At 44.8% G+C, this 13117-nt stretch overlaps 2 protein-coding genes and 1 long non-coding RNA gene across 4 annotated transcripts in view; 1 reads left to right on the forward strand and 2 right to left on the reverse strand.

Annotated features, from left to right (window-relative positions):
- Window positions 1-13117, forward strand: part of ATPSCKMT (ATP synthase c subunit lysine N-methyltransferase) — a 207310-nt gene that overhangs the window by 128887 nt on the left and 65306 nt on the right. The window lies entirely within an intron of this gene.
- On the reverse strand, window positions 1284-5729 carry LOC309347980. Its single transcript, XR_014159103.1, has 2 exons — window positions 4478-5729; window positions 1284-1719 (listed from the first exon to the last, which is right to left on the reverse strand). It is a non-coding gene; the product is annotated as an uncharacterized lncRNA (long non-coding RNA).
- On the reverse strand, window positions 7776-11528 carry CD93 (CD93 molecule). The gene has a single exon (XM_081873580.1). The coding sequence runs from the start codon at window positions 10361-10363 to the stop codon at window positions 8609-8611; it is 1755 nt and encodes a 584-aa protein (XP_081729706.1). The 5' UTR covers window positions 10364-11528; the 3' UTR covers window positions 7776-8608.

Here is a 13117-nt window from a genome sequence, read left to right on the forward strand (position 1 = left end):
CCCTCTCACCCCAGAGGAAATAGAGATGGTACTCAAAAATCTGAAACCATGCAAAGCCCCAGGCCTGGATGGCTATACAGCAGAATTCTACAAAAAAAATTCAAAGAAACCCTGATGCCTTACATGATCTGCCTATTTAATGATATCCCCCAAACCTGGACCTCTTCCAAAATAGTCTCTATCCCAAAACCACTCAAAGATAGCCTCAAAACAGAATCACACTGCCCAATCTCATTGATAAACTAAGACTATAAGATAGTCACATCAATCCTAACCGCCTAAAAATCTTCCTATACAAACTAATCGCGCCGGATCAGGCCGGCTTTGTCCCTGGTCGCGGCATAACAAACCCCTTTAGGAAACTACTGAATCTGACAGAACACAGCAAAACAACCAAATTCCTACTGACAATCATGTCCCCAGACATCCTTAAAGCCTTTGATTGCTTAGAATGGAAATATCTATTAGCAGTATTAACTAATATGAAATTTGGTTCCAACTTCCTACAAACCCTCAAACAAATTTACTCCCAAGCGTCCGCAAAATGCACAATTCACAATATGGACTCCAATACCATAGCAATCCAAAGAGGCACAAAACAAGGATGCCCACTGTGTTCCTTCCTATTCATCTTGGCCCTGGAACTCCTAGCAATCTGACTCCAGTCAAGCCCAGATATCAAGGGTGTGGAAGTGAAAGGTAAAACCTACAAACTAAGGGCTCTTCGCAGATGACCTGATGGTCACGACACCAGACCCCATAAACACACCAACCACCCTAACTAAAGAACACATTTGTAAACTTTGCAAAATCTGAGGCTTCTGGTGGTTCCGTCACTGTGAGAAGTGAGGTTACAGGGAACCAGGCAGAGGGCCTTATGACACGGGGACAAATAGAAGAGGACGCCTTCACCTCATTATGGCTCCCCTTTATCACATACACATCCCAGCAAGGCAACAACAAGAATCCACTGACAGTATACGAATCAGTCTGGTTTACCTGACCCAACAAGCCCTCCCCCCCCCGACAAATGCAAACAAACCCCACTGCATCCAACCACACCCTGCCCCCCAATACCTCCCACTACCAAGGTAATGTAATAAACAAATAGAAAGAGAACCCACCCAGTTGACCCTGACTCAAAACCCCACACGGACACGCTCCAAAGCCTCACCACCCCACCCCTTCTTCCCCAACCTTATCCTGTACTCAACACTAATGTCTCACAACAAATGTAACTGATTTGTAAGAAAGACTGTACAACGTGAAAAAAGAGACAAGGCTTTTGTAAACCAAGAAAGTCTTTAATAAAAATGTTTTTTAAAAAACACATAGAGCCATTCTTACACGAAGAGCCATTCTTAGTTGATGTTCTCCACTGCTCCAGTTTCAGAATTCCTTTCTGCTGGTGCTCCACCAATTGCTGAGTCTTCCCATACACACGTGTCTTATTTGGAATTAGGAGTACGCAGGCAGGATTTTAGCCCAGAGGGATCTTCCAGTTAATACACAGCAGAGAACAAAATCAATCAAATAAGCAATAAAAATGATATATTGGTTGTGTTTGGGTAATCCTATAATATCTTATTAGGATGGGGTTAAGGAGATAATTTCATTCCACCCTTATCCCTTGGCACACTCTGATACGGAAGGTGAGACTAACCTCCATATCAGACTGAAGGGATGAGTCACGGGAGCTTCCAGGAATTATTCTTCCACCTAAAGGTACAAATCAGATAAAACTCGGTGATCCACTGGTCACACCTGAGATAGAGATCTTGTGTGTCTGTCTGCACACTTCTTCCCCCCCCCCACCGCTACCTGCCCCCAGGCCCAAGCCTTTGGGTCCAGCCCACTGGGTCCTTCTTTGCATGTCTGTATGTATGTATACATGGGGTATCAGTTGCTGTGACTATTCAGAAATCTGTGCTAGTAAGCACAGACAGTGTTCTTCTTACTCTCCTTCCTCTCACTTTCCCCTTGCCACAATCTTTGTATTTGCATTTTACGCATACTCAGGAATCCTAGATAAATCACTTTTCTTATGTGGGAAGAAAATATTTTGGTCAGATTTGGCTTTTAGGGATCTTGCCCTTCTTCTTTTAGAAGACCAGCTTTTTCTTTCCATGTCACTGACCAAAATGTGGCGCAATCCACCCCCCTCCTGGGCACCTGTGCTGTAGAAGCTGTGTGTTCAGCAAGGGGTGGGCTGTCATTAGTAGAAGGAATGATAAGGTTACACGAAATGTATTGTTTTTTGACGTCAGCAGAAAGAACACACATTTTAAATGTTTCAGGGACCGCCATCAAGGATTTTCAAGCCTCTTCAAATGTGTGTTGGAAGCATTTGTACGAACCTGGCAAGTTAATTTCCTTGCCGTCATTGCCAAGCCCTGGTGTTGGGCGTCTTGGTGTTGGAATAACTACATCAAGCATCTGATCCTCACGATTGCTTCCTGCCATCACATGGGAAACACCCAGACAGAAGTTTGTTTGTTTCCTTTATTAAATTTGTATACTGCTTTCCATCCATTGATCCCGAGGAAATTCATAGCATAAAAATGCAATCTATAAAATGCTGTTCGCAACTAAACATCACATTCTCAACATAAATAAAGGGGGAAAGCCATTAGAAATTGGGCAGTCAAAAGTTACATGAGAATTGTACAAATTTGGAACAGGTGGTAGAGATTTCAGGATTTTCTTGGTCATGTTTTCTGCTGTTTTGCACTACCAGGATTGGCCCTAGTTCTTTGGACTCTCAAAAGGTGACTATGAGCCCTTGATAAGTGGGTGCCGCTGTCCTCCAGGACAGCAAAGTATGGAGGGCAATCCCTACTGGGCATCTTTAGTTAGAGCGTGGTGCTGTTAACACCAAGGCTGCAGGTTCCATCCCCACAGGGAACAGCTGCAGGGGCTTGGACTAGATGACCATCAGGTTTCCTTCCAGCGCTACAATTCTATGATTCTTAGGACTAAACTACACAGGCTGTGTAGAGGCTACACAGCCTGTGTGGAGGCTGTGTTTCTTCTTTTCCAATTCCCAACAATAAGTTCAAGCAGGATGGTTATTATTCTGGAATGTTTCTGGCATTTCTTAGAAAGGTTGGCACCTTGGGGAGGGAGGAACAAAACCCAACCCACAACAAAAATTTTCAAAGCAAAAGCCAAATAGTGATGCAAGATGTAAATTTGCTAATATAGATGGAGATGGAGATGAATCACTGGTGAATGCTCATTTGAAGTTTAAACAACAAAGAATCTGGTGATGCAGAGCCAAATTTCTCATTCAGTCGGAATAATTAGTGTTTTACCCCTCCATATTTCACAATGTGCAATTGTGAATTATGACTGCTGGGATAGCTCAGTTGGTAGAGGATGAGCCCCATGTTGGGTGACAGATTCCTGCATTGCAGGAGCTGGGTTCTACAGTTCTGTGGACGATATTAACCCTATGATACTGAAGAGCTCAGGAGGATGTGTCATTTTAGGGGGTGAAGCCCAACCATTTTAAAAAATCACCTCTAATTCAGGGAAGAATCAGTAGCATCAAAAGCAGCTAAAATGCAAATGCTGATAAGATGGGATGGGCTGAACCTGGGAAGCAACGTGGAGATCAGCTGAACGTGAATCAGGAGGGAGATCCACAGTGTGGCCACCAATGCCACGGACCTTTCTCAAGGCTAACTGCTGGTAGGCCCTTATACTGTGCCAACTTCCCTTGAGATGCTGCTAGGAGTGCGATGGGCAACCCGTGGTCCTCCAGATGTTGCTGAACTACAATTCCTATCATCCCTGACCATTTGGGGATGAGTCTAGCAACATCTGGATAGCCCCCCACCAGTTCAAGAATCTTCCAGGAGATTCGAGATAGATTCGAGATAAACTAGAGAATAGAGTCTAAATTAGAGTCTAGATGAGGAATATATAGAAGGGGAGAATCCCTTTGCTGAGCAGAAGGAACACACACACACACACACACACACACAGAGTCAGGGACTCCAGGAAACAGATTCTGGAATTTCCTCAACACAAACTACGATATCCAGGTTACACTGCGGACCACAATGCTGGAATTGAAAAAGGTTGCACACCCTAAATCCTTGAGCGTCCCATAAATAAGAATGTTATCAGGAACCAAGGTAAAGAACTGTACCCTCTGAAAGATCTAGGGAAGGGGTGGGGGTCCTGCTATGGTCCCTCCAGATGTTAACAGACTTGCAGCTCCTATCAAGCAACATAGTCCATGGCCAGAGGGGGTGGGAACTGTAGTCTGGCAAGTGGCAACATCTGCAGAGCCGCAGATTCTTCATTGCACTGCATTTCAGAAATGGAAGGGGTAGTTCACAGAATAAAATCAAAATATAAAACCACAAAATGCATAATCAAAATAGAAACAACAACCCAATAATGCCCACCCCCAAAAAAACCTCCACATTTTAAAAGGGCATAGGACTTTGCCTTTAGGTCTCCATACCTATGGGCCACCACTTGGAGTGCCAACTGTAGGCTATATCATGGAGGGGGCACCTTCACCTGTGCCTGGAGCACTGAAACATGTCCGTCATTGGCTCAGTTGTTGTGAATAATAATCATAGGGATAATAACATCCTGTGTTTTCCCCCAGAACTCACACAAAAAAGAAAGAAGAAGAAGATAAAACCCAGAAACCTAAAAACATAGAAAGGTAATAGTTAAAAGGTAATTAAACAATAATAGAATTAAAATGATAAGAAGATACAAAGCAAGTTTATGAAAAGGACATCCTGAATGTCATGATTCTAAATCAGCATGTCCCACATCCTAGAAAAGTTCATAAGTACATCTTTTAATTTTTTATTTATGTGCTATAACCCAAGCATCTGATTTAAGCTATAATGGGGAGTGTTTTCATATTCTGTTTTGCCAAAGCACAATATTGGCAGTTATACACAAATAAGGTAATGGTACCCCTTTAAGACATTAAGAGTCATAACATTTCCTTAATACTTTCTTGATTTCACAATAGGGCCAACAGAGAGGAAAAACAGCAAGAAAACGTTTTCCTATACACAGTAAGAAACAGGATGTAGCTGGTGGCCCATTAGAAACTTTATTGTGCTAAACACACCTTAAGCAGCTGAATGGCAATGATCCAAGCCACATGAAGTCAGTTTAATGGATTCTGATAAACAAGTTAAGCATGTGTTTAATTATCTGCAGTAGAAATCAAGTGGCCTTTGAAGTGCTTAATTTTGCCCAGTGCATATAACAGTGCTGACAAAAACATTGACCATGTACCGGTAGATTTAATGGTAAAACACAAAACCCATTATACTAATGCTCACTTGGCTTTATGAATATTTCAGTAAATAAATTACTGATAGAAATATTATTTATAGAAATGGCTTTCCATGGGAAGATCTGGGAGGGTAGCTGTCCAGGCACCAAAACTGCTATTACTGAATAGGGCCCCAGTGTCAAATGCAATTATTGACAAAAACATAAAAATACCTGTGGCTGCAAATATTATTTTGCAGGAGCACTGTGAGGATGTTCACGATTAGTTTTCCCCACTCAAATGCTTATGTATATCCTCTCCATTTGGACCTTATAGATCACATGCCTAGTACTCATTGGTGAAATTAAAGAGTGGTATTACCATCTATAGGGACGCAGGTGGGGCTGTGGGTTAAACCACAGAGCCTAGGACTTGCCAATTGGAAGGTCAGCAGTTCAAATCCCCGGGACGGGGTCATAGCTGTCAACTTACAGATTTGAAAATAAGGGACCAGCACCCTTGGAAATAAGGGACCAGCAGCCAAAATAAGGGACCTGCAGCCTCACCTGTTCCAGGCACTCCAATCTTCCTGTCCTCCTGCAGTCTGGTCAAACTCATGCTGGTCGCTTCGAGAACACTGTCCAACCAACTTTGTAACCAGAGGTTCAACTGAATAGAATCTGAATCACATGCACCACAAGGCCTATGCAGCCTCAACTTAAGATGGCTCCCCGGCCTGGCTTTGCACTGGCCGGCAGGGAGGGAGGGAGAGGAGCTGCTTCCTTTGAAATTTAAGGGACATCATTTAAGGGACATCCATCAATAAGGGACAGCAGCGGGACATGGCGCTGGAATAAGGGACTGTCCCTTCAAATAAGGGACACTTGACAGCTATGGACGGGGTGAGCTCCCGTTGCTCTGTCCCTGCTCCTGCCAACCTAGCAGTTCGAAAGCACATCAAAGTGCAAGTAGATAAATAGGTTCCGCTCCAGCGGGAAGGTAAACGGCGTTTCCATGCACTGCTCTGGTTTGCCAGAAGCGGCTGAGTCCTGCTGGCCACATGACCCGGAAGCTGTACACCTTAAGAAAAATCTGTTACTGCGTCTTCTCCATATCCCAGGGCAAGGTCGTCCTACAGATGCCCCTGTGGTGGCAGATGGGGGGAGGCAGGGGCCACTCTGGAAGGTGGTGGCAATTTCCTAAGTTTGTTTCTTTTGCACTTCCATATATTTCCCATGGGACGCAGGTGGCGCTGTGGGTTAAGCCACAGAGCCTAGGACTTGCCAATCAGAAGGTCGGCGGTTCGAATCCCTGCGACGGGGTGAGCTCCTGTTGCTCGGTCCCTGCTCCTGCCAACCTAGCAGTTTGAAAGCACGTCAAAGTGCAAGTAGATCAACAGGTACCTCTTTGGCGGGAAAGTAAACGGTGTTTCCGTGCGCTGCTCTAGTTCGCCAGAAGCGGCTTAGTCATGCTGGCCACATGACCCGGAAGCTGTACGCCGGCTCCCTCGGCCAGTAAAGCGAGATGAGCGCCGCAACCCCAGAGTTGGCCACGACTGGACCTAATGGTCAGGGGTCCCTTTACCTTTACTATTACCATCTATTTCTCTGAAATTATATATATGACCAGTTTTTTAAAGTAACCCATAAACATGTTCTGTAAAAATATTTCAAGATAGAAAAAGAAAACTGTAAGCACCTTTGCAACCCCCAAACTAAGCTGCTTTTCAAAATCTAGGTTGAAAAGATTTGTATTGTCATACAAAGAGATATAAATGTGACAAAAACAACAGCAGTAAAAATGATCTTTTCACACACGTAATACAAAAGCTGTGTGGCATTTAAAATATTTAACAAAGCTTTGTGCTATTTGTCAAAGCTTGCACAATAAGACCATGGTCAGACCTTCAGAATCACCCAGGCTGTACATGCATTAATAAAGTGGGTGGAAAATCTTTCTCATTGTCCCTGTAATGACCTGGATTGTTCAGACCTGGATGATTCTGAAGGTCTGAACATCGCTTCATACCTTGGATACCACCACCCCCATCCCTAGAGTACATTAAGCAGGTTGTTGATGGGCTTATTATTAAAGAATAATTAATGCTGCAAATCCAAAATTAAATATAAAAATAAAAGAAACTCAACAGTAATATTTGCTTCTACAGACTTCACAAAATGATGCAACAGGAAACTGAAGCATGAACAAAAACAAAATTTAGTCAGCACTGAACAATTACTACAATTAAACTCACAATGGCTGCTGCCCTAGGTTTCAATCTTCTGTTGGTATTCCCCAGAACTACTTCCCTCTTTGCACCCAGTCATGGTCCTTATTATATTGGTCCTTATTATGACAACATAGTCCCTGAAGCAGCCCAGAGAGGTCCCCAAGAACATCCTAGCATTGATAGTGAAGAAGACCTCAGATGTCACAGATTCTGCACCTGCAGTGGGATTCCCAGTCATCTCCAAGGAATGTTTCAGCCTATCCTAAATGCTTTGGCTAGAATGTGTATGAAGCACTACCATTTCTTAATCTTCTTGTGGTCCTGCTTTGATTTCAACTTATTCAAACCTAGCTAATTCACAGGCTGCTTAAACTATAGTTATAGGATTTTGATTCATCTAATTCTAGTCAAAGTCAAGCCTTATAGGGTATCCTAAGGATGGGTCACAAGTTTGTTAACTTAGGGTGAAATAGAAGCAATGGTTTAAGAGTTGTGGAGACAGTTTGAGGATCCTCTGCTGATCTGTCTCTGCAAGGCTTTTAGAGTAATTCTGCTTGAATAAGAAAAAGCACATCATGAAAGATACCTATGGGCAAGCACCTATCACATCACCCACAGGTCTCCTTCCTCCAATCCCTGGAATAATTTTGCAACCATTGTTCCTAAATGTTTTGATTTGGAAGCAGGGGAATAAGTGATAGATGGGCATATACATATCAAGAAATGTACAGGAGGGTCCCTTCTATCCCTGTTCTATGATGCTACGATTCTATGTGTTGCTCTTTAAAAAATAATAATAATCAAGGTACCAGAAGCTGGTGAGGTCAGGTTGATCCAGCATTCGGCTTGCTGCTGCGTATCTCTCTAAAGTGAAATGCTTAGCTAGAATTATTCTGCAAGTGCAGAGCCTGCCGTGGTTGCTCTTAAAATCCCACTTCTGCCTGAACCCTTAGAGTTTCAGATGGCCCAGTAAGAATGTTGCTGTTGTACATTTCCCCATATATGCATTTTTGTTCTTGCATCATTTTATACACACACACACACACGAGAGAGAGAGAGAGATTCTCTTTCCTCCCTGCCTCCATCTCAAAAATGACAGCCACAACAGAAACACAGTGTCACGCCCTGGTCTCCCCCTGATCTGGCACCCAAGAGTAATTATCAGCAGCACTTGTCGATTTCTTATTGCTTTTCTTGGCCTTCATTTTCCTGTAGGTCAGCAAGGACAGGGCAAGCGCCAACAGTAGCAAAATAGCGATGCCACCCAAGATATAATATAGGAGCTGCTTGGAGCTGCCACTGTCATGGTCTATCATGTCTCCAGCCTGATTTTCAGCACCTAGTGGTGTGCTCAGCACACTTGGGTGGGTGGTAAAATCCTGAGATCCTTCTAGTTCAGCTTGAATTGAAGATTGAGGCAGCAAGGTCGGTGTCTCTGAAGAAGGATGGATGTTAGCTGGCCTTCTCAGTTCTTTCTCTCCATGGGTGGGGAGGAAGGGGGTCCTGCCTATGACATCAGGGACACAGGAGATCTCATTGTCTGCCAAAGTCCAGCCTGGTCTGCAAGAGCACTGATAGCTGCCCAGCTGGTTGATGCACATATGTTCACAAGGCTCTTCCAGGCACTCATCCACATCGAGACAAGAAGAGCTATTGATACCCTCCAGCTTGTAGCCTGGGTAGCAGGAGCAGAGGAAGGAGCCGTGCGTATTTACGCAAAGCTGCTCACATGGCATGCCCCTGGCACACTCATCGATGTCCTGGCATTCCTGGCTATCAGGACTGGCAGGCTTGTAGCCTGGTTTACAAAGGCAGGTGAAGCTGCCTATCGTGTTAACACAGATCTGTCCACACGGGCTTTGGGAAGCACTGCATTCGTTCACATCCACACAGTGAAGCCCATCATCAGCCAACATGTAACCCTGAGGGCAGAGGCATTCAAAGCTGCCTGGGCGTGGCAGGCACTGTCCTTGGCATGGACTGGAGCTGCAATAGTCCACAAAGACGCAGGAAAGGCGGTCTGCTGCAAGCTGGTATCCGGCATGGCAAGCACACTGGAACAAGCCCCTGCCCAAGTCCAGGCACTTGTGTTCGCAGCCCCCGTTGCTGTAGCTGCAACCCAAAGTGGGCGAAGCACAGAATGGGCCTGGGCTGCTCCATTCCGAGGTGTTGCTGTTAGACTGTGGCTTGCACATGAGGAAGTCGTTGGGCACCTCCTCCCTCTGAGGACCACATGCCACTTCAGCGGTGGAGCCAAGGGGCACAGCGACAAGGGAAGCAGTGGCTATGCCAAAAGGGGTGGTGTATCTGGCAACACCTGGCCCTGCCAAAACAAGCGGGCGGCACATCCCCTGGAAGCTGAACTTGCACAAGTAGCCAGACATCCCGACAGCTGAACTACTGCAGTGGCTGTCTACCCAGGCCAGTTCCTGAAGTGAGGAAGGAGCCCTCTGAAGGGTCACACACCTCTTGGTTGTGCATGTTCCAAGGGGCTCCCGTTCCCAATTAGAGTACTTTGTGTCCTCGCCTCCTTTCACCCAGCTGAAGCCCTTCAGTGGCTGATGCTGCTGGTAGCATTTGCCCATCTCCCGATGGAGCCCGATCCACAGTCTTACCTTCACGTCTGTGCCAGCTCCCTCCTTGGGCATCTTGTCCAGCAGTTGCCAGGCCAGCGATGCCTCCTCTTGGCTCTTCACAGTCATCAGGTTGCCCCCATTGTCTTCGCACTTTCGCTGAGCCTCCATCCAGCTGTGCCTCCCAAAGTGGAGTGTGTAGCAAGCAGTGCCAGAACACAGGACCTCCCCCATTTTGCTGGGCTGGACCATCAGTCCCAAAAGCAACCCTTGCCAAAAGATGCAGAGGAGAATCTTCATCTTTGCGGAGCAAAGGAGCTGTGAACTTCGTGATCTTCCCCTTGCAAGCTCAAATTGCACAAATAAGTCTTGCAAAGGACATTCTAAGACAATGGAGCACAGATTGTTTGCCTCCCATATCCCTTCAGCTCAGCAGCTGGGTCCATGTGCATCCTGTCTTGTTGTGGTTCTTATTTATCACCGGAGACTTGCGTTTCCTGAGAAAAGGGTTATTGTTAATGGCAGACCTTGTTAGACCATTTGGTTTAACCTATCATTATTGGATGCATCCTTCTTTTTATACCCTCTTTTTGCTTTTTTATTTTTAACCTAGCCTTTTCACTTCGTGTGAGAATTTTGCTGGAATACTCATTCTCTTCCTATTTTTATAGTAGTGAAACATCATCGAGCTTCCAAACAATCCAAATAGGGCCTTGGGTTTGTCAAGCCACCACTGTAATTTTATTTTTAATCATGTGATCTGGAGATAAGTTGCCATACTGTTCTGCATAGCTCCCTCACAATATTAATCTCACATTTTTTGTTATCTATAAATAGGCACAGAAGCCCTGAAATAGAAAATGGGTCATGGGAATGTCTAAGCTTTAAAGACAGCCAACTTCTAAACCAACTACTACATGCATAAAGTCCTGATTCAGATAAAGTTGATAGGCCTAAATTTCTGTTGAGTGCAACTGGTTTAGTGTATCAGCCTATCAGCCAAAAGGAATTTTGTAAATCTAATTTTGAATGAGTAAACTAATGTATGAATTATATACATATAGGGCAATCATATGCATGTTTATTCAGAGGTAAGTGTAATTGTGTTTATTCCCAAGTAAGGGCTCATCTAACTTCCTTTTGGACTGCATTTCTAGGCACAGGCCTGGGCTTTAAAACTCCATATCTGAGCAGGGTTTTTGGATTGTCTTGCCAATTTCTTGGGGAAAACATGTATTTCACCAACTGAATTGGAGCAAATGGCAACTGGGTTTTCTGTAGATTGTCATTTACTGCAATAAGACATGAGTTTTCCCAGGGAAAGCACCAGGATTAAACACACACACACGGCTTTAAAGCATGGATCTGAGCCCAGAAAGTGCAGCACAAAAGGGCCTCTGGATGAGCCCAGAGTTTGCCTATGATTGCAGCCTAAATTTTTCCTCTTCCTATAGCAAGTGATCTTCATAACAAGTTTATTTATTTTTATTTATTTATTTATTTATTTAAATAGACAAAAAGTAACAGATATCTCATGGCACAATTCTACACATACTTACCCAGAAGTCAGTCCCTGTCATGACTCACAGGCTGGCTGCCTAGTGAAATCAGAGACATAGAGAGCTTCTTCCAGCTCTTTTATTTAAATCAACAGAATACACAGAGACCCTTGAGACCCTTGGTCTCAAGACTTTGCTCAAAGTGCCTGCTCCACCCCCTTGTGTTACTTCCTAGCTTCCAATCCCCTCCTTACTCCTATGGTGGCCGGCAACGGAATCTTTCTGTTTCTGTTTGGCTCTCTGCTCTAAGATATGAAGGGATTGCCTCTTCCTCAGAGAAGGAGGAGGCTCTACCAGGCTTTCAATTGACGTGGTATCTGCTTTACTGTTTCTCCCACACCTGAGTCCTGTCTGTGTTCAGGATTAGGGCAACTACTCACTTTCTCCGGTTCCTCATCCTCCATTATTTCCCATCTCTTTGCTGCTTCCCCTGCGGTGTGCCCTGTTCGCCACCACCACGAACCTGAGTCCATACTATTGTCATCTTCCTCCTGCCCAGAAGCCTCTTGGGATGGAGGTCTCTGCCAGTCTTCCTCATCTGCCTACTTCCTGACAATCCCATGGAGTAAGATACCCTAGTAGGCAGCAGGGTGAAATACGTGAAGGCAAGAACTGGTGCCTGATGGGTGCAGCAAGACTTTTTCAACAATCTGCCCTAGTGGGGTTGGGGCTGGGGGTGGCTCTATTTGGGCTTGGCTTTGCACATCAAACTATCTTGGGCTGGTATGGAATCCGTTAAGCTCTTCCCAACCAGTTAATCAGTTCTACATGATGAAAGTGCGACCACATCAAGTCTTCCAAAGCAGCAGGTCCAATGAAATCAGGATTATGATCTTCAAGATGATGCTTCATCAAGTTTCAACACGTCTTCAGAGCATATAGAATCATAGAATCATAGAGTTGGAAGAGACCACAAGGGCCATCGAGTCCAACCCCCTGCCAAGCAGGAAACACCATCAGAGCACTCCTGACATATGGTTGTCAAGCCTCTGCTTAAAGACCTCCAAAGAAGGAGACTCCACCACACTCCTTGGCAGCAAATTCCACTGTCGAACAGCTCTTACTGTCAGGAAGTTCTTCCTAATGTTTAGGTGGAATCTTTTTTCTTGTAGTTTGGAACCATTGCTCCATGTCCGCTTCTCTGGAGCAGCAGAAAACAACCTTTCTCCCTTCTCTATGTGACATCCTTTTATATATTTGAACATGGCTATCATATCACCCATATAACCAAAGGTATCTAAATGATGTTTTATACAAGTGGCAAAATCAAAAAGTGTTGGGCATGAATCTTCCAGCCTGACCTCTAGAGAGCCCAGCTGAGGATGCAGCCTGAGGCTCATGGTCTTTGGCAACGCTGCAGCAGCCTTCAGTGGCCAGAGAAGTGTGAAGGGGTGTGCCTGTGAAAGAAGAGTGTTTGTGAATGGTTTCCATATGAATGTGGCACGTTCTGTATGGTATCTACAGTGGTACCTTGGTTCCCGAACGGCTTGGCTCC

This window comes from Podarcis erhardii, assembly GCF_964252035.2.
Source record: "Podarcis erhardii genome assembly, chromosome: 8".
Lineage (NCBI taxonomy): Eukaryota > Metazoa > Chordata > Lepidosauria > Squamata > Lacertidae > Podarcis > Podarcis erhardii.

What these genes read in the sequence shown, in the direction of transcription:
- CD93 (XM_081873580.1), bottom strand. Translation starts at nt 10,363, where the DNA reads ATGAAGATTCTCCTCTGCATCTTTTGGCAAGGGTTGCTTTTGGGACTG.